We start from the raw sequence: 19,881 nt of genomic DNA, 5'->3' as shown, positions 1-19,881 counted from the left end.
CCACCATACTTGTAAAAAGACACCTAAATTTTTGATGAAATGTTATGAAATTTGGTATGGAGGAGGGTAAAGTATGTATTGAATTAATTGTGGAATCACAAAATAAATTCAGTATGCAAAAAGGCCTGAAATTTGAAATTGGTCAAACAAATTTGAAAACTATTTGAAATTCTAGTTGCTCAGAATGAATTCAATTTTGGCAAATGTGTACAACTTAGTAAGGAGATGACATGTTGACGTACAAATTTCAATTTCCATGTAGCAGTGTGGCTTTAAGAGTCGTTTAAGATACTGTTATTCAAATTTAAACCGTGAATTTGAGCAAGTTAACTTTGTCAAATTGATTTGAAATTTCGGCTGTGCCAATAAATTTGCAAGGATGTTCCATTTTGCCAATCACTTTCCAATTTAAAGCAAGTCTATTTTTCGATGATGCTTACAAAATGGACCATTTTGGCTGTCTAAGACCCCCTTTTGGAGCACATTTCCAGCACCCTATGCCTGTGCTCAAGGGAGTGCCTGGAACCCACTTTCTAAGTGAGAAAGCAACCCAACATAATCTGATTAACACATAATATGAATGGTTCTCAATACAACTTGGTAGTATGAATGGTTCTCAATACAACTGATTAACACTAATCCTCATTGATTAACAGTAATACACATAATATGATTAACACAGAATCTGTCACACAAATGTTTCTCAATACAAATGAAACTCACACAAATGAGCTCACACATAATCCTCAACACAAATGTTTCTCAATACAAATGACACAGAAAATTTTGTCAACACAAATGAGCTCACACAGCTCTCCCATACAAAGTAGATACAGAACACTCTTTTTTCAGCACCTTCTTTCCTCCTCTCTTCCTTTTTTTGCGATACTCCTTTACCAGCACACCAATTGGGACATCCTTTTTGTCTTCATCAATCACTAAATCTTCATAATGGTCACAATCTTTAGAATTGTCAGTACCTTCAACAACTTCAGTTGGCCAATCATCAACTTCTGCATTTTCACAATGAGTTTGCCAATCACCTTCAGGTGGCCAATCATATCCATTATCATTTGGCAACGGTTCCCAATTTGCTTCAGCAGTTGGCACCTGTTCTGCAACAGCTTCAGCTGGCAACTGTTCTGCAATATCTTCAGCTGGCCCTTGTTCTTCAACACCATTTTCAGTTGGCAGTTGTTCTTGAACAACAGGTTTCGGTCTTCCACGACCCCTGCAAAAAGAAATGTCAAAATCACAAGCATTATGATTGAAAAGTCAAATGGGCAAAATTCTTACCTTTTAGGTTTCGGTGGAGTTAGGGCGCAGAAAATGGAACCAACACGATGACCAGGTTCTAGACATGCAGTGCATTTTTCAAGGTGAGGGGCATCTTCAGGAAATTCTTCAGATCCCGCTCCGGTCTTGCTTTTACCACGATCCGTGGAAGAAAGAAGAAGGTAATGTTAAAACTCAAGCATTATGATACAAAGTCAAAACTGCAAAATTCTCTTGATGGTTTAGGAACCTTGAAAACGTAGAAAGGCGAATTAGCACAATGTCCGATTTCTAGACATCTGGTGCATCTGTGTTTGATGCCTATGCCTGCTTTTGTTTTCAGTTTCTCTTGCTCTTTCTTTTTCTCTTTCTCAATATCTTTCTCTATCTCCTCATCTGTTAATTCCCCTTTGTTCCCTTTCATTTGACCTTTCGTTCCTTTTTTACCACCACGCTCAAAGAAACTTTTAAAACGTTTCTGTTTAGGCCTACCTGGTTTTCTAGTTAAGTCTGAGGCATGCATGTCAACTTCTAGTGGAACTTCAGGCCATTGTGATTGGTCTGTAAATGGCTCAATAATTCCTGCATATGCTGCTCTTAACATGGCCACTGAGTAATATTCATGCAGATATTCCCCCATCATCAAGTGCTCTCTCTGTGACAACACTACTATAGCATGCTCACAAGGTTTGCCTGTTGCTTGCCACTCAAGACAGGAGCATTCATGTAAATGAAGCTTCACCACATGCCTCCTCATGTTCCTTTTGTTCATAACCTCAGCAGAGTTAATTGAGGCATTCACAACAGTGTAGTGCATGAGTTCTCTACTCTTGCATACAAGCTGTTGAACCACTGTTGGTAGTTTGTCTTGATGCAATTTCTCACCTAGTTGTCTTCTGATATTGAATAGATTCATTAATCTTATCCTGATGTTGTCAATGAGCTCATGAACAGGCAGGCCCTTCAGATCTCTTATCCAACTGTTAAAACTTTCTGCCAAGTGGTTATTGATATGATCAACTTTGATATCCGTATTAAAGCCACTTCTGTACCATAACAAAGAATGGTAGGTTTTCAGATATACACCAAATTCTGGACAAACCCCCTCAGAGATTGACAACATCTTATCCATATGGTACTTGTAAGTGTCCTGCTTGTAGGCTCTTGCTGCTGGCCACATTCTTCCAAAAACTTTTCCTTGAAACTTTTTAACCAAATTCAGCCACAAATGGCCAAAGCACTCCCTCTGCTCTTCATGTGGAAACACATTTTTTACTGCATTCTCAAGACCCTTACAAGCATCAGTGCATATGGATAAGGGATTCATGTGTCCTAGTGCCCTTTTCAACTGAAGCATGAACCAAGTCCAATCAGCCTCTGTCTCTGACTAAAACAAGCCTACAACAACTGGAAACATCCAATTGTTGCCATCTAGGGCAATGGCCGCAGCCTTCCATTTCCCATTCAACGCAGTGGAGTCTATGCTCAAGTAGGGACGGCACCCTGCTTTAAAACCATCCAAGCAAGGCTTCATTGCCATAAAGAACCAAGAAAAAAATACCCTACCATCATCTTTTGTATAGGTATGTATCTCAACTACGCTGCCTGGTGACCTCAATTCCATTTCGGCTCTAAAGTTGTACAACATTCTGAATGTATTGCCCCAGTCACCATACAGATCCTTCATAGCAATTTGCTTCCCTTTCCACACAGTGTTGTAGCTAATAGTGCACTTGTAATCCCTTTCCAAGTCATCTTGAAGTTGTTTTGCAGTTGTGCTTGGTTTTTTGGTCAGAATGGGCTTCACCTTTTCTGCGACCCAGGCTTGAGAAGTCATCTTCGTGATTCTCCTCCCGGATGTCATACATGTGTGGTCATGTGGCCTCCGATTGACCCTTATGAACCTCCCGTCAGGTTGCCTTCTCGCAGACATATACCATCGACAAGGCTTCATATCCCCATCCTTACCCCTGCATTTAGCTGTGAACCTGTTCTTGTCAGTCCATGCCGTCCTCCCTTGAAACTCTTTCTTCACAGCATATGACCTGAAAGCCATCTTCAATTCCTCCATACTAGACCAAAATGTCCCAACTGATATATCAGGATCATCCTTGTCATGAACCGCGCGCATCTCTTCTTCATTTCTGTCATCTACTTCTTCTCCTCCTTGTGCAAAGAGGAGCTTAACTTCATCTTCGTAATCATCACCACGTTGATCCGGGGCACACTCTGCTCAGGAGGGGGGGGCAGAAACGTCCTTTTATCATTAGGCAATCGAATTCCAAGAAGTTTGGCCAATTTTTCCTCACTGAAAATTTGTGGAGCAATATCTGTTGGCAGATCAATATCTACTTTATTCAATCAACAGATGGTCCTTCTCCCTGCCCCGACCCCAAATCTTCTGGCAGATTAAGACTGTTCGGACCTAAATCTCGCACATTCCGCACGGGCTCGCTGTCTGCAAGGAATGCTGCGTCGTTCATGGCTTCTGCAGCTCGCAATCGAACTAATCCTACAGGTGAGTCTTCCCTCCCATCAATTATGTCCGCATAAATTGTTATCTCAGGATCCCCTGTCCTTCTCCGACCATGTACGATTGCTTCAAAAAAGCTACGCAGCTGTCGTGATTCGCCGGTAGTTCCCCCTCCCCACATAGCTAGCTGCCTAATTCCAGCTCTTGGCTTGAACCCCATACCACCGTCTTACCCAACTCTCCTATGAAATCTACAACACTAATGCCATCCGCCTTGATTCTCACCGTTTCTATGGTATTCCTATTAATCACCTTAACATTGTCGTCGTCTAACTTCCCAATGCAAGGACGAAACTTCACTCTAACACGTTCCTTTCCGTCCATGGGTTCTTCATTTCTACAGGGCACGGAACCAAATCAATTTCCTCCCCCCACAAGCAATTGACCGACGGATATCAAATCGGCTAGAATTGAACGAAATTACTGCTTCAGAGAAAGAATACTTACTCATTATGAGCCCGTTCGGGTGATTCCATGTCTCAAATCAAGCCCGCCCAGCCCACAACCCCCCGCCCCACAAACCCTAGAAAAGGGGAACAGAAGAAATCAGTGCCATTGGACTCGAATCAAGCAAAACAAGATGAAATTGAGCATGGTTGTGGGTTCGGGTACCTGATTTGATCTTGCCCAAGGCAATGCCGCTCCCAAATGGACCGCCGCCGGCATCTTCCAGAACAACTGCGCCGCTGCCTGCTGGAGTCGGGGGCAATGGGTCTCGGGTCAGGCACGAACTCCGAGACGAGGAAAATGGCGGATGGCAACTAGTGCTAGGCCCGCATGTCTGCATATGCCGCGTGGCAAGTTGCCGTGGGACCCACTTATCTACTTAGAACTGTCCGGTTGATGATGATGCTAAAACTTGCCACGCAAAATTTTGCATTTAGCCCCCTGGGTTTACTAAAAACGAGCCCAACGGTTTCATTCCTGCAACGAAGAAGAAAGCGCCTTTCTTTCTCTGTCTGCCATCTTCAATGGTTTAGAAAAGCGATTGCCCCTGCATGTATATGCTTGAGGGTGACTATATGTGTAATAAATATCCAAATAGGAGTCTTCATTACCAATTTGTTTTAACATGCATTTTATATATCTCAGCAGGCCCATCACATGGCAATGTAAAACATGTCAAATCATCAACTCTTGTATGTCTTTAGTATAATTTCCACCTTTTACCCTCTAGTTTGAATTTGTTGACAACAACTACTCCATTTAGTGAGAATTTTCTAATCTTACCATATTTAACAAAACTTGTTCTAGATTTTGCCCCACTTGCAAGTCCGCATGGCGGTGGGGTAGAACAAAGAATGGCAAAGATTACCGAGCGCAACAGAGTGATCCAGCCGCCATAGCTGAACATCTAAGAGCAACTCCAGCCGCCCACCCCCTCCACCTAAACGGGCTTGGGGGGAGCCGGCGCAAAAATTCCGACCCAGCTAGCCTCCCCAAATTGTTTTTTTTAGTCGGCGCCCCCCGGCCGAACCCCGGGGGGGCGGCGCAACGCGTTATTGTGGCGGGCCCACGATGTCAGCGCCCAATTAATCGCCTCACCAGTTTCTCGCCGGCCACCTCCCTCTTGCCCTCTCTCGCCCTCTCCTCTCCTTCGTCATCTATCGCTGCAGACGACGAGGACTGGCCGCGTCGGACGCTGACGCTCGAGGAGGCCGAGGCTCTCCACGAGCACGACTACCCGGCACCGCTCGACTGTCGGCTGCCGGCGCACTGGACCCTGAGCATCGGCGGCATCCCGATGCCGTTGGTGCCCACTAGCCATGCCCGGACGGCAGCCATCAACGACCATCGGTGGCACGGGCTAACGGCGGACGAGCGCCGGGACCCGGCGCGAACTGGCCGGTGTTGTTCGTCGACCGCCACGCCTTCGACATCGCCCGATACAAGGGCCAAGGCGAGCGCCCTCCGCCAGGACGGTTCAACATCGACGGCCGGCGCCAGTTCTGGCGCGGACGCACCATGGCATCGGTGCTGCCCACATTGCCGCCAGCGACAACCCCCGGCTCGAGACTCCGCCGCCCGTGCCGGCAGGCCGTCACCGGTATTGGGGCCGGTCCAACTGGTTCCAGCTCTGGCTCGTCCTCCCGCAATGCCTCCTCACTGGCGTTGCGCATCAAGGACGAGCCGGGTTCGTCCTCCCGACGACGGGTGCCGTCGCCGCCTCGCAGCCATCTCCGCCCTTGTCTGGCCAAAGCCGGAGCCGGCCTACGAGCGTCTGGCGCTCGAATGGCGACCCCGAGGAGTTCCCGGGGCTGTGGCCGGTGGAGCGCGCCAGCCAGCACGAGACCGAGGAGGTAGAACGCCTCGGCCTCGCCATGACGCTTTGACGGATGCCCAGGCCGAGGCCTGGAGTGCGAAAGAGGCGGCGAGGGAGGCGGCGGAGAAAGAGGCGGGGAAGAAGCCCAAGATGGAGGTGAAGGTGGTGCCGATCACCCTCGACTCTGACGACTCCGACTTCGACGAGGACGCCTTCCTCGCCGACTTCAGCGACTAGCGCGGCCGTTTTTTTATTTTAGAATTATGTAATAAAAACTTTATGTTTAATTAAATTTCGTCGAGCTTAGTTAAATTTCGCCTACTTCATTTAAATTTCGCCGAATTTAGTTAAATTTTGCCTATTTTCAATTATTTTGGGAGTTGATATTGGGGCGCGGTTGGGTCACGGCGGAACCTTAAAAAAAATTTGCGCCGGCACCTCTCCAAACGGTCGGTTGCGCCGGACGCCAAATGAGGGGCGCGGCTGGAGATGCTATCTAAGCTTTGTAACCTGCGAGTCTGGAGGCAATCTTGTGGATGAGAGGTTGAAATAGCACCTTTCTTGGCTTGGCAAGTGAGAGCGGCAGCCGGCAGCCCGAGATATGTGGTGGGAAACGAACCGACCGGAGCGGAGAAACCAGCTAACAAATCCTGGAGATCAATATCCCCACAACGAATATGAAAGAGCTCTTAGCAATCCAGCAGTAGTAGCCAGTTGTGTATTCTTCTGTTTTTGTGAAATCAAATTAGTGATAACGCAGGTCATGGCGCCAATGCTCTCATCTCCACAGGCACCATTACTGCTCTATCTCTTGCTGCTCTCCCCGCTCCTCCTCTTCTTGCTACACCACTACTATTCTAGATCGGCTCGCAAGCAAGCAGCGGACGTCGACCATGACCGGCGCCGCCGTCTCCCTCCTTCGCCTCCAGGGCTCCCCCTCATCGGCCACCTGCACCTGGTCGGCTCCTCCCCCCACGTCTCCCTGGCCCGCCTCGCCGCCAACCACGGCAGCCCCAACGGACTCCTGCTCCTCCGCCTGGGCCAGGTGCGCAACCTCGTCGTCTCCAACCGGCGCTCCGCCGAGGCCGTCCTCCGCACGCACGACCACCTCTTCGCCTCCCGCCCGCACAACGCGCTCGCCGACGCGCTCCTCCATGCGCAGACGTCGCCTTCGCGCCCTACGGCGACTACTGGCGCCAAGCCAGGCGCCTCGTCACCACGCACCTGCTCGCCGCCGCCAAGGTCCACTCCCATTCCCTCCGCCGCGGCCGCCACGAGCAGACGCGCCTCGCCATGGACAAGATCCGGTCCTCCGCCGCCGCTGCCGGTTCCGTGGACATGACGGCGCTGCTCGGCGCCTACACCAACGACGTCGTGTGCCGCGCCGTGTCCGGGAACGGCTCCTTCCGCGAGGGGCGGCGGAACGAGATGTTCCGGGAGGTCATCGAAGGGAACGCGGCCAAGTTTGGGGGCTTCGATTTGCAGGACTACTTCCCGAGCCTGGGCAAGCTGGATTTGCTCGCCTGGGTGGTGTTTGCCAAGACCAACAGGCTGAGGAGGAGATGGGATCAGCTGCTCGACAAGATCATAGACGACCATGAAACCAAATCATCGCTGCTAATACAGCATGGTCTTGATGATGCCGTGGAGGAAGATCAAGAGAGAGACTTCGTGGATGTGCTCCTCGGCCTTCGGCAGGAGTACAGTTCAGCAGACAGGATATCAAGGCCATCTTGATGGTAGTACTCGTACTTACTTTGCTTCCCTCTCGTAACCTCACCTTAATATTTCTTTATGACATATATATGATTGACATATTTAAGTCCAAGAGGACCAAATTAATGGCGAGCTTCGTAATAAACCTTAGTGCTGACACTCTTGATCAAATAATCCCTTCTGTACAGGACATGTTCGTAGCAGGCACAGACACGTCATACATAGTCCTGGAGTTCGTCATGGCGGAGCTGATGCGCAAGCCACACCTCATGGCCAAGCTCCAATCTGAGGTCAGGGACAAGACACCCCCCAAGAACGACGAGCAAATGGTCACGGAAGACGACCTGGGCGCCATGGCCTACCTGCAGGCCGTTGTGAAGGAGACGCTCCGGCTGCATCCGCCGTTTCCGCTCCTCCTCCCGCACCTCTCCATGGCGGAATGCATCATCGACGGCTACACAATCCCTGCCGAGACCCGGGTCATCATCAACGCGTGGGCCCTCGGGAGAGACGCTGCGTCGTGGAAGGACGCAGGCGAGTTCGTACCGGAGAGGTTCATGCTCGACGGCGGCGGCGCACCGGACTTCAAGGGGAGGGACTTCCAGTTCCTGCCGTTTGGGGCTGGAAGGAGGATATGTCCCGGGATAAACTTCGGGATGGCCACCGTGGAGATCATGCTCGCTAACCTGGTGTGCTATTTCGATTGGGAGCTCCCGAGTGGCATGCGGCCTGAGGATGTGGATATGACGGATTTGTTTGGGTTGTCGATGCGTCGAAAGGAGAAGCTCCTTCTTGTCCCTGTTTCACCGCATGTCAGCCGTGCATAATATAACATGCATGTACATGGCCAAGGTCGCGGGCATTGGTTGATTTTCGTCAGCATGTGTTGCTGACTTTTACGAGCTGAAGCGCTGTATATGACTGTGTGAAACAATGAAACGAGCAAATCTGAAAGGCATCTTACAAAGGCGAAATTAATATTGATTCTCAAAATCACTTAAAGTCGGGCAATAAAATAACTCATACAATAAGTTATGTGTTTACAGGTTGTGTATGTACACGCTTACTTCTCGTGTACACATGTCCAGCGCTGGGTCGTCCTTGCGGGGTCGCATAGGATTTTTTTTCCCTCCTCTCGCTCTCTGCATTGCAAAAAGAAAAAAAATCTCACTTCTCCGTTTCACCCTCGATCCAACATGCCTCATGGCCATGGAGAGTGCCTCCAGCGGCAACGTCAGAGTGCCGGCCTTATATATGACATACATGGACTAATAAGCCAAAGAGAGCACAAAAAATAATCTCAAAGTTGCAGCACATGCTGACACGCGGTCCGTCATGAATACTTGATGGGAGTAAACAGAATGCTCAGAATGAAGTTATAACAGTAAATGAACTTTGTTTTTTCTGTTCTCTCGCTTTAACATTTCCTTATCAGATTACCAGACTGCATCAATAAATACAAGTCGCTATTCACCTTGTACATGAATACATGATCAATCTAAACATATGTCTTCGAATGAAATCTACAAGACAACATACACCTTCTGAATCTTTGCTAAACCTAGTTGCGACTCACAAGCCAGAGAAGCTGGGGTATGATAAGTCAAACCTTTGTAACCAAAAAACCCCACAATATAATGGTGTACATTGTACAACATATACCTTTCAAGGTGAAAGAATTTGAAAATGGAGTAGACAGATTTTCACTGGCTGATCAAATGTTGCACTTATCGTATCCGGAGAACCATGAAGTGAGGTCACTGCTTTTGGAGACATCAGCCGACATGCTTTGCTGAAAGGCCTTGAAGAACTCCTCTTGCCACCGCTGGTCACCAAGGCTCCCACCTGTGTCATACCTAGCAACGCCCATATCACTAGGTTCAGCAGGTTGTAGAGCATTGTTGGGCGGTTTGGATTCAGCGAGACGCTGATTTAGCAGAAGAGTTTCTTGGTCATAACTCTTTTTAAGGTTGTCAATCTCTTGATAAGCCTTCTCTGCTGCTTGCTCTGCCAACAAGGCACGCTTCTGTGAAAGGGATAAATGTTGTTCTATCAGTTTTGAAAGGGTGGCATCATTGCGCTATATTTCTGTGCAACTGAAATTTTAGATGCTAATACACAATTTAATTAAAAGTTCAAGTAGCATGATACCCACATCACAATTTAGATGCTTTGGAACGGTGGCATCAAATGGAAAGACTGCATGTATTGAGCTATATTTCTGAGCTAACTGAAAACTTAGATGATACACTATTTGATTTAGAAGTTCATGTAGCATGATGCACAGAACAGAAAAGTATGGAGACAACAAATAACAGACTGTATCATGTTATTTCCTAATAATGTTTACAAAAGGAACATGACTTTAGTTTGGCACCAGAGTCAAGGGTGCTATTGGTTCAGCGAAAATGTGGACAGAATTTTCTCTTATTCTACCTTAAGTGAGAATTAGATTTACTGTTTCTTATACATATTGAAGTTTCATTCCAATGGGACATTCACAGAGAAAATTGGATATTTAAAGTTCAGAAACTGAAAAGAGAAGTCGGCATGTAGTTTCATGACAGCTCCCAATGCATTGACTAAATGAAAGATAGCTGAGATGAACCAGATATGGTCATCAATTCAATAAGAATCATCAATACTACCAAGATCAGTTGGCTTTGCAGTATCCAAGCAACAGAGTATCACAAAAGAGATGTCAGGATCACCTTAATGAATTTACAATATTTATTAGAATTATTAGCATTTAAGCAAAACCTATAATTGAATATATTTAATGTGAACTAGTGAAGTTTGCAATGTAGATTTTGTAAACATAGATTCAAAACTTCAAATTTTCAGTTTATAAACTGACAAAGAGGTTCATATGGAGCTAGGTTTATAATAATAGACTTTCCCATGAAGCTGCAACTAACTACACATACCATATTCTGAAATGAGGGATGGAGGGATGGAGGGAGGGAGGGGGAGACCTGAGCAAGTGATGCAGCTTCCTCGGCATTATTTAACCGTATAAGAAGCTCACCAGCAGCCTGCACAGCTTCAACAGTATCCGTTAATTGTTGTTGTAGTCCTTTATTTTCATCCATCCAGAATCGCCGCTCCTTCTCTCGCTCGGCTCTTAAAACTGATATTTCTCTGGCAAGGGTGTTGATAAACCGAGATTCTGCCCCTTTTACACCAGCTTTTGCTGCTTCTCTTTTCACATCTTCAATCTCAACGTTGATACTCCGATGCATTGAGAGCAAGGAAGTGTGCTTTTCCTGTAGTTCACAATACTGTTCTAAGATTCTAGCATGCCCCTTTATTGCCATTTCCAGTGCCTCCTTCAATTCCTCTGAGCATTTCTTCTCCGACTCTACTTCGAGCTGCAAACCTTTGTTGAGAGATCTACTTTTCTCAAGCTCAACTCTAAGCTCTTCAGTAAGAGTAATCCATCTACTCTCCCTAGTCTCAGCAGTGTCAAGGCCATCATCATCTTTCTTTGTGGCTGAAATATTAAGATGAGCGGAGACAGTACTAACAGCCTGTGATAAATCAACTGGAGGCCTACACAATGACGTGGATGACGAAAGCATATAATCTAACTGATTTTTGAGGTGTTGGATTTCCTCCAGTAAAACTTCCTTCTCATCCTTGAAGTGTCTGTATGTCTCCAACTCCTCTTGAAGTCTTTCAAGCTCGATTTGAGCACTCAAAACTTCAGGATGGTTCTCATATTTCTGATGGAGAATCTACATTTATGGGTTCAAGGATGGATTATTAGACTGTTGAAGTAAAACCATGTAAACATTTGAAGCAAAATAAATAAAAAGCCCAATGACCTTATGTTCATCTTTAAGGGAGAGATACTCTGCATGTATAAGTTCTTCAGTAGGTAAATATCCATCTATAAGACTTTCAAGCCTGGCAAATTTTTCTTCCCGCGTCTGTGCAATTACTGCATTGCATTCTCGTTCATGCTTATATTGCCGCACCTGCAAATACATGGCACTTCAGATGGAAGAACAAAATTTGCGGCATCTTAGATGAAGGGGCTAAAACACCGACCAAACGATTTAGCTGTCGAATTTCAGCAGCTTGCTTTGCACATTGTTCATCGCGTAACATCTCCCGTCTGATGGCTCCAGCAAGGACCTTCTCCACAGCCTATGCACACAAGTACAAGCACAAGTTATCATTTCTATAACTGCAGTCAAGTGGCGTGCATATTTGCATAGTAACTTTTGCACTTATCTTAGACTTACTTTCAGAACATGTTGTTGCTTCAGATCGTCAGATTGAATTGCTCCATCAGCTGTTAATAATTGTAGATCCATGCATTTGGTGATAGCTTTGCTTTCATTTGCAGATGCTTCAATCTGGCTGCTAGGAATTTCAGCCAGGGTGTTTTGCCTCAGTTCAAATACTTCAGGTTCAGTTTGAATAGCAACATCGACTCTGCAAACTGGAACTGTAGGATGAGAATTCAAAGTTCTAGTGCTAAAGCCTAGTGATGCTCTCCTCCAGGTACCACTAGTCCGATGGCTTTCAATGACTTGAAGGCCCTTCTGTATGCTTGCTGCCAGGTTGAACTGACATCTGTTTTCTTCAACATTATCATGGTGCAATGGAGACTGTGCTTCTAAATTATAAGGTGTCTCAACATCATTATCAACAACCTCCATTTCCTCATCACTATCATCTTGGCCTGTGGGGAATGCTGTACGACGACTGAAACTCGTTTTCAAAAGCAAGCTGTTATGAGCATTCCATCCAATCAAAGAACTGCCCTTGCTTCTTCGCAAAACCCCATTTGACCTTGCACGGTGAAGCTCCTCCTGCAATCAAGGTCAACCGGTAAAAACACAATTAACGGAGCCCCATGAATTTGAAATAAGAATTTAATAATACCTCCAAATGCCTGATTTGCTCACGGAGAACACTAACGTCATCCTCTCTTTGTTCGTTGACAATAGCATTGTTTTTAATAGATTTAGCACGGTGAGCAAATCTTAGACTGCTTAGTGTTTCACTCTTACAACTGCAGAAAATACAACAAAGGATTAGTACGTGCCAGAACAATAGAAAATAGTTTGTATTAGTGAATTGTACCCTTGTGATGGTGAGACCGCACAGATCATTGCAAGCTTAGCATTGCCGCCAAGTGATTCCTGCAATAGGAAGGTCAACTTGGAATCCCGATAAGGAATGTGATGCCTCTGTTTTCTAGATTGTGATACTTCTGCCAGTTTATTAATCAGTGTTCTGCAGAAATGAAATTTATTATGATAAACAGTTAACCTTCAAGTGAAGAATGCAATGAGTTAGTTATCATTCAATTCAACAAAATTGCAATCCTACATGTTGTGGGACATAAAGAGTTCCTAAGTGATGCATATCTAGACCATGCCAAATCAGCACCCACAAGAATCATAATGCAATCCATATTGAAAGGTACAAAATGAACAAAAAAAACTGAAATGATAAACCAAATAGATGACAAAGTTACAATTCATAGATATTTTCTACATCTGTTTAATTTAACATTGTTATTACTAATTTTCATTTATTTTAGCTAAAATTAAACTTTGAATCCTGTGAGACATAGATTTCCTAAGTGATGCATATCTACCATGTCAAATCAACTGGAAAATTTCGACAAAAGAAAAAACATAAAAGATTTTCTCAATTTAGTCTACCTTCAGATAAATTTATTTCAAAGTGCACTCTATATTGGAAGACGAAGGTATAGAAAGGAGAAAGTTCTGAAACGATAAACTGAAAGATGGGACAAAAGTTACAATTCATAGCTATGTTCTACATATGTTCCAGTCATGGATATATAGACCATATCACTTAGAGCCATTCCCCCATCGCCCCTTCTTGTTGTACATTCTTTAATTTTTTGTAGATGTTTCCTTCTTCAATAAAATTAACTGCCAGGACCTCCCCTACAGTTTTCTGCTCAAAAAGAGGTTCTTCATCTGTTTTATCTAGAACTGCTCAGAAATGAACTTTAGACTTTAGAAGGACATTCTTTCCTGTCTTGTAAATGTTTCCTTCATTAATAAAATTTACTGGCAGGACCTCACCTAAAGTTTTCTGTCAAAAAAAAATGGTTCTTCGTATGATTCATCTAGCACGGTTTGGAAATGAATTTTAGATTATAGAAGGGGGCAACTAGACTTGATTGACTGCATTCTTATGTTTTCATTCATGATGATCTATTTTCTAAACCAATGTAATTTGCATAATTGCATTTGCACATAGCTATTGACTTGCATTACATATGTATGCTTAGATGAAATACACATATCCAGTCAAATTACTATAGTTACACAGGTACTGAAACCAATGAAGTAACAAATCTAGAATAATGTAACCAAATCATTTTCCACAGACATTACAGTTTTAGCTCACACTAGAGTAAACAAAGATGATAACATTGGTAGAAAAAATAGGTTGAAACGTCAGATCAAGCCCAACATGAATAATATCACTGCTATAGGAACGGTGGATAGTTTTAAATAGATCATACCCCAACTGCGATAGTGACCGGTTTATGTTCCCCGCCTCTTTTAAACGATCACCAGCTGCATTTGTTAGTTTTTGCCGTTCTGATCCAGCAAGGTCTACCAAATTGATCCTACTTGTTCTTGATAGGCTTGATCCATCCACCAGATTCTGCCAACAACAGTAACAAAGTTGAAGAAGACAGACCACAAGTCATAGGAGGAATGTGAACTGAAACTGGCACTAAAGTACCAAAAGAAACTTCCTGTAAATATGATACTACCTCTTTAATAGGAACAGCACGAGATGCAAGACATAGATAGAACAGCTACATTTTTGTACTACCACCTTGTGTTTGGAGGAATGCACATATATGCAACAGAAGAAAATAAATGCTAATGGAAGCCCAGCATAGCAGCATAGACATATGAAAAAGTGACTGGTTACTTAATACTCTGTACGAAAGAAAGGGAGCAGTGCAAAAGGCAATGAGAGCAATAAGAAAAGTTGGTGGAGAGAGAAAATGACATATATCGTAGAAATCAAAGGAAGATAGATAACAACAGTCCCAGATAGAGATTGGGTGGTCAACCCAGCAAGGTATGCTGGCTGCCCACCAGGGTGCGATCCCATAAGGTAGCATTCTGGTGTCTCACTTTGCAAAAATTAATGTATGTATCTATATACTGTCGGAATGCAATCGTGCATTTTCTTACAGTTTAATGTCAAAAAACGACAGTCCCAGATAAAACTACAATCCTTACTGAAAATAATATTGTTTTATATCTTAACATGCCTATGCTCAAAATTAAGTGGAAGGTCAAGGATCAGGGATAAGTGCCATACAAGTACGGATTCAGGTAATACCTTGGATTCTGATTTAATGAAACATGTAAAAACACAATGTGAGCGTGAGCTATCTGCATTTGCAGCAGTAGCCTCAGTCCTCCGGTTCGCCAATCCCTGCACCATCATTTAAATTGTCCCATAAAGAAGTGGAACATCTCGAATTTCCAGGATATTGGGAGCACCAATCTTACGGAAAGTAGAATGGGATCACCATAACAACGATCAAAATTGCATACAAAAATAATGCTATCATTTTTATACGCATTTATATTTAGTCATGTTTTTCTTAAGATAATTCTACAATCAACAAAGTAATATTTGGAGATGAAGAAAAGCTGTAAAAACGTTTACTACTTGTACTCCCTCCGTCCCATATTAAGTGAAGAAATATTACATGTATCTAGACGCTTTTTGGGTATAGATACATCCATATTTGGGTAAATTTGAGTCAGTTAATATGGGAAGGAGGGAGTATAAGTTTAAGCATCTATAACAGACACCTCCAAAAGTAAACATAATTACATTAAGCAACAAACATACCTTTACTAGCAACTGAGTAACATCATGTATAGTGAATACAAATTCCTTTGTCAATGATTCAACATAAACGGAAGCGGTTCCAACATCTTCCCTGATCTGAAGATGAACAAGTCATGTCAGCAAAAGACTATTGTTTTAAATTAAATTCTGCAGCTTCCTTTTACCTGAAGATTCTTTTGCATGGGATCCAACAAATCTGTGATTTGTTCGTTATAGATCTGCACATCTTAAATAAATTAGTCAAGATCTTTATCACAAGCAAGATCCAAAACTAGAGTAATATGAGATGCAGAAATTGTACTTGCCTCAAGAAAAGAGCAGCAGCAGTTGTACATTAGTTGTTTATCCGAGTGTTTAGCCTGCTCCTACAAATGGACAGCATGTATTGCACTTTGACTTAAAATCAGGCAAAATCTTTGTAACAGCGAAAGTAGCTTGAAAGAACTCATGACATACTTCTTTAATGCGTGAAAACAGTAGTTCAAAAACACGAGGAGTCAACCCCCTCTCTCTGCTGGCTGATTCGTCAGACAGGGCAAACAGAGGCCCCCACATTGTATAAGTCTTCCCACTACCAGTCTTTTCAGTTTACAAAGTACAAAACGAGATTATATTAGTCAATTCATTTCTCATGAATCACTGCAGCCAAAAATTAAACGAAATTGGAAGTTGAATTACCTGGCCATAAGCGAAAATTGAACTGTTAAAGCCAGCTAAACAGTTTTCCACCAGTGGCAAGCCTACAAGCCGGAAGATATCCTCCTACACAAACAAGCCACCCAATTAAACCCAAGTATGGGGCCTTACTGTGTGCAGAAAAATTACAAAAACTACATTCGACCCAAAAAATTTGTAAACAAAACTGTAGTCCCCCGTTTAATGAAATAACCATAATATTCAGCAAACATACACGAGTAAATTTCCATAAATCCAGTGCAGCGATTAAAATGCTGAGAGAAAGAACTCATTTTCCTTAGCACCAAATTAGCAAACTGGCAACAAACATATGCACCAACAAAGTAAAATTAGAACCCCCATACAGTAAATCCAACACCTTTGTGCCAGATGCAGCAAGCTCACCTGCGTGGAGGCCTCATCAGCGACAGAATCGAACGTGAACCCCTGCCCCTGTATCTCCACGGAGCTGGGCCCGGTCTTCCGCAAGCAAGTCTCCTCCCCATCCCCCGCCCCAGCCCCCTCGTCGTCCTCCTCCGACCTACTCGGGGGACGCACCCTCACCACCACCTGCCACCAAACCATCACTCATCAAGCCAGATTTAGCTAGGTTTCGACAAACCCTAACACCATCGACGTACCTGGACGCCGGAGTCGGAGACGGCGGCAGCGCCGGCGGGGGCTCTATCGGGTGTGGAGGCCGCGGAGATATCTAGCTTCCTCTTCAGCGGGGGCCGGGGAGGGATTCCGCGGTTGCGGGCGGCGAGGGGCTTGGCAGCTGAGGAAGGGGAGCGGTAGGGGGAGTGATCCGGTGGGGCGGGGGAGGAGGACGGGTCGACGTTCTCCTTGGGGAAGCGACGTTGGCGGTGGTGGGAGGAGGGAGTGAGGGCCTCTCCGCCGCCGGCGAAGGGCGGAGGAGGGGGAGCCGGCGAGCATGGGGATTTGGAGAAGAGGGACCTCATGTTGCTCAGGCAGAGAGACGTTGGCTTTGGGCGAGAAGGAGAGCGAAGACGGAAGTTAATTTGAATTCGTTCGTACCGGCAGCTGGCCAGGACAAGTGCAGCTGGACATATAGTTTAGTCAGCTCAGATGGTCCCCACTTCACATGGTCGTCACTTGCCAGTTGCCACCTCGGCTAGAACGCCGATCTGTGTCTAGCTTTCCTGCTGATCACATTTTAACCCAACTCCGTAATTGACACGGTCTTTATGTACAGCTGCGAGTCCATAAACCTACACAGTAAAAGGATAAATCATTCACGACCCCATGACTTGATTTAGCCGTCTTTATGAGCTTCCGCTGAATCTAATTTCTCCTATCGATTGCTGGCAAAGTTCTTCTGCTCCAACTCCTTGATTTCTTTTCTTTTTTAAATGGTAACTTCTGGATTTCTGATTGAAGGAATACACATACTATATCATATTGCGTGGTTCATCGGTATGACTTTGGAAACCCTTGAGAGTTGAGACATTTTACTAGGAGACCCTACTAGTTATCTACTCTCTCCGTCCTATATTAAGTGACTTTTTATTACATGTATCCAGACACTTTTTAGGCACATATACATTCATATGTAGGCAAATTTGAATCACTTAATATGAGACGGAGTGAGTATTGAGTAGCCGAACAGTGTACTCAGAGTCAGGTGGGAACTCAGAAAGACGTCAAGTCATGTTTAAGTTGTTGTGAATCTAAAGGGTCTCCTAGTAACATCACAGGTGGTTCTGAAATGGCTAGGACGTTGTGTCTCGAGTAACCTTTCGCGGTTGAAATTCTCCACTTACATAGACATCTTCACTTACATAGACATCTCGAGAGAGCTCAACACTTAAGACCCATTAGGACTTTATGTTCAAAACCCACTCGAATCCATTCCATACCGAGACTTCACAAATCACAACCATGGTGTTCGTGAAACGTTTCAATGAGATTTACTGAAGAAGATGTGACGGCAAGAAACTTCACAACCACGAGAACACGAGAACTGCAAACACTCCAGCTCCTCCAATCTAGGAAGTCCAAGATCAACAAGAAGACATCCTTCAATTGTGATGAGAAGAGTCACTTAATCGCTGGATGCCCCTCTCAGGACAAAGAAGAGAACAAGGACAAGAGTCACAATGAGTGACACGAGGAAGGACAAAGACACAAAGCGCATGCATCACAACAATAGCAGTACTCCTTCCGTTACTAAATATTTGTCGTAGTTTTAGTGAAAAAATTTACAAAGACAAAAAAATATAATATGAGAAATAAAAAAAATACAAGGACAAAGTTGACCCTGGAGCTCACACCACACGTCTGTATCCTAGTTACTCGTTGCCAAATTGATTATAAAATGGCATCTCTGCTGTAGTGTAGTTGATCTAGAGGAAAAAAAACTTGAGAGTATAACTCATAGACTTAACACCTTTGTCGTTAGGAGATTTTACTTGGTTCTCACAATTCTTAAATTTGCACTTGTATCTTTGGACAGAGTGAGTATAATACTCGAGTGTTTGTACTTGAATTGTTTCAGGATTTACTGGGTTTTTTTCTGAGGATTTCCTGTATATACCGGGTTTATGTTTCAGCCCAAGTGTTGTTATGGTGAGGCGCCCGGGGAAGTGGGTAGCAGGCCAAACAGCCTGGGCCAGTGCCTGGGCCTTAGCAGCCGTATGCCCGTATCAGTTTCTAATTAAGTATCATTAGCAGTTACTGTACATGCTTAAATTAATTTCAATGGTTTGCTTTTTGTTTTTTCCCTCTTGTTGTTCTCTTCCTGTGTTAACAGAGATCAGCCAATCTCCGTGCGACATTTCTTCAACCACCGTTTAGTAGCAGCAAAACAAGTTTAGGATCAGCAGCACTAGCTTGGGTGCAATGGCAATCCACTCTGATTAATAGCTCTTGTTACGCACCAGTGAAAAAATTATACGACGCTCTGACGGTTGAGTTGTCGCTACACTTGTTAAGCTGACAGTCTGCCTTGGTTGAACCTTTAATCCTTTGTGCAGCCGTACATACTAGTCCCACCTGAGAAGTACGTAGTACAGGGGAGAATATGCAGTAAAAAGCCTGGTTGGATGCAAACTTTCATTCGAAATTATCGGATCTACAACGTACGGTCTAGATGAGAGGTGAGAATCAAACTCCACTTAAACGCAACTCTACAGAAAACCCCTTGCCTGACTCCCACCTTGCACCATACGAGGAGGAAAAACGGTTCGCAAATAAAAAAACAGTTTTGCTACTTCTTAGACAACCGAGAAATAATTATTTTTTAGTCGATGATAATAACTTTTTGATTCAATTGAGATTTGTGTAATAAGATTAATGTATGTCCGATGGATAAGAAAATCTTTATTGGATGGCTACGATTGTCGACTGAGAAATAAATATATCTTAGGCGATTGAGAAATAGACACTCTAAAAAAAAATCTCTTCATCTTCAACGCCACCGCCAATCCGCCATGGAAGGCTACTCCGATCCTTGTTGTGCTGCCCAGTGAAGAGGGTTGCTATCCCTCCGTCGGAACCGTCCGGGGTGCGC

At 44.4% G+C, this 19,881-nt stretch overlaps 1 protein-coding gene and 1 pseudogene across 1 annotated transcript; one reads left to right on the top strand and one right to left on the bottom strand.

The window, feature by feature from the left end:
* Positions 1-6,624: 6,624 nt before the first annotated feature.
* LOC100846620 lies at positions 6,625-8,771 on the top strand (annotated as a pseudogene).
* A 375-nt stretch (positions 8,772-9,146) lies between these two features.
* On the bottom strand, positions 9,147-17,387 carry LOC100842573 (kinesin-like protein KIN-12B). The gene is made up of 16 exons (XM_010237136.3): positions 16,991-17,387; positions 16,755-16,919; positions 16,353-16,436; positions 16,131-16,253; positions 15,980-16,039; positions 15,839-15,892; positions 15,675-15,770; positions 15,153-15,248; positions 14,311-14,456; positions 12,885-13,037; positions 12,684-12,813; positions 12,038-12,610; positions 11,841-11,939; positions 11,615-11,767; positions 10,763-11,524; positions 9,147-9,813 (listed from the first exon to the last, which is right to left on the bottom strand). Exons 1-16 carry the CDS (start codon positions 17,309-17,311, stop codon positions 9,502-9,504), a joined length of 3,327 nt encoding a protein of 1,108 aa, XP_010235438.1. The 5' UTR covers positions 17,312-17,387; the 3' UTR covers positions 9,147-9,501.
* Between the last annotated feature and the right edge of the window lie 2,494 nt (positions 17,388-19,881).

The sequence above is a fragment of the Brachypodium distachyon genome, chromosome 3, assembly GCF_000005505.3.
Source record: "Brachypodium distachyon strain Bd21 chromosome 3, Brachypodium_distachyon_v3.0, whole genome shotgun sequence".
NCBI lineage: Eukaryota > Viridiplantae > Streptophyta > Magnoliopsida > Poales > Poaceae > Brachypodium > Brachypodium distachyon.
This window is presented reverse-complemented; position numbering and strand designations above follow the sequence as displayed.

Excerpts from the sequence above, each read along its gene's own strand:
- LOC100842573 (XM_010237136.3), bottom strand. The coding sequence starts at position 17,311 with ATGAGGTCCCTCTTCTCCAAATCCCCATGCTCGCCGGCTCCCCCTCCT. Across the intron at positions 12,814-12,884 it reads GCGGTCTCACCATCACAAGG|TTGTAAGAGTGAAACACTAA; the intron begins GTACAATTCACT and ends TATTTTCTGCAG. Across the intron at positions 11,525-11,614 it reads CCCTTAAAGATGAACATAAG|ATTCTCCATCAGAAATATGA; the intron begins GTCATTGGGCTT and ends CCATAAATGTAG.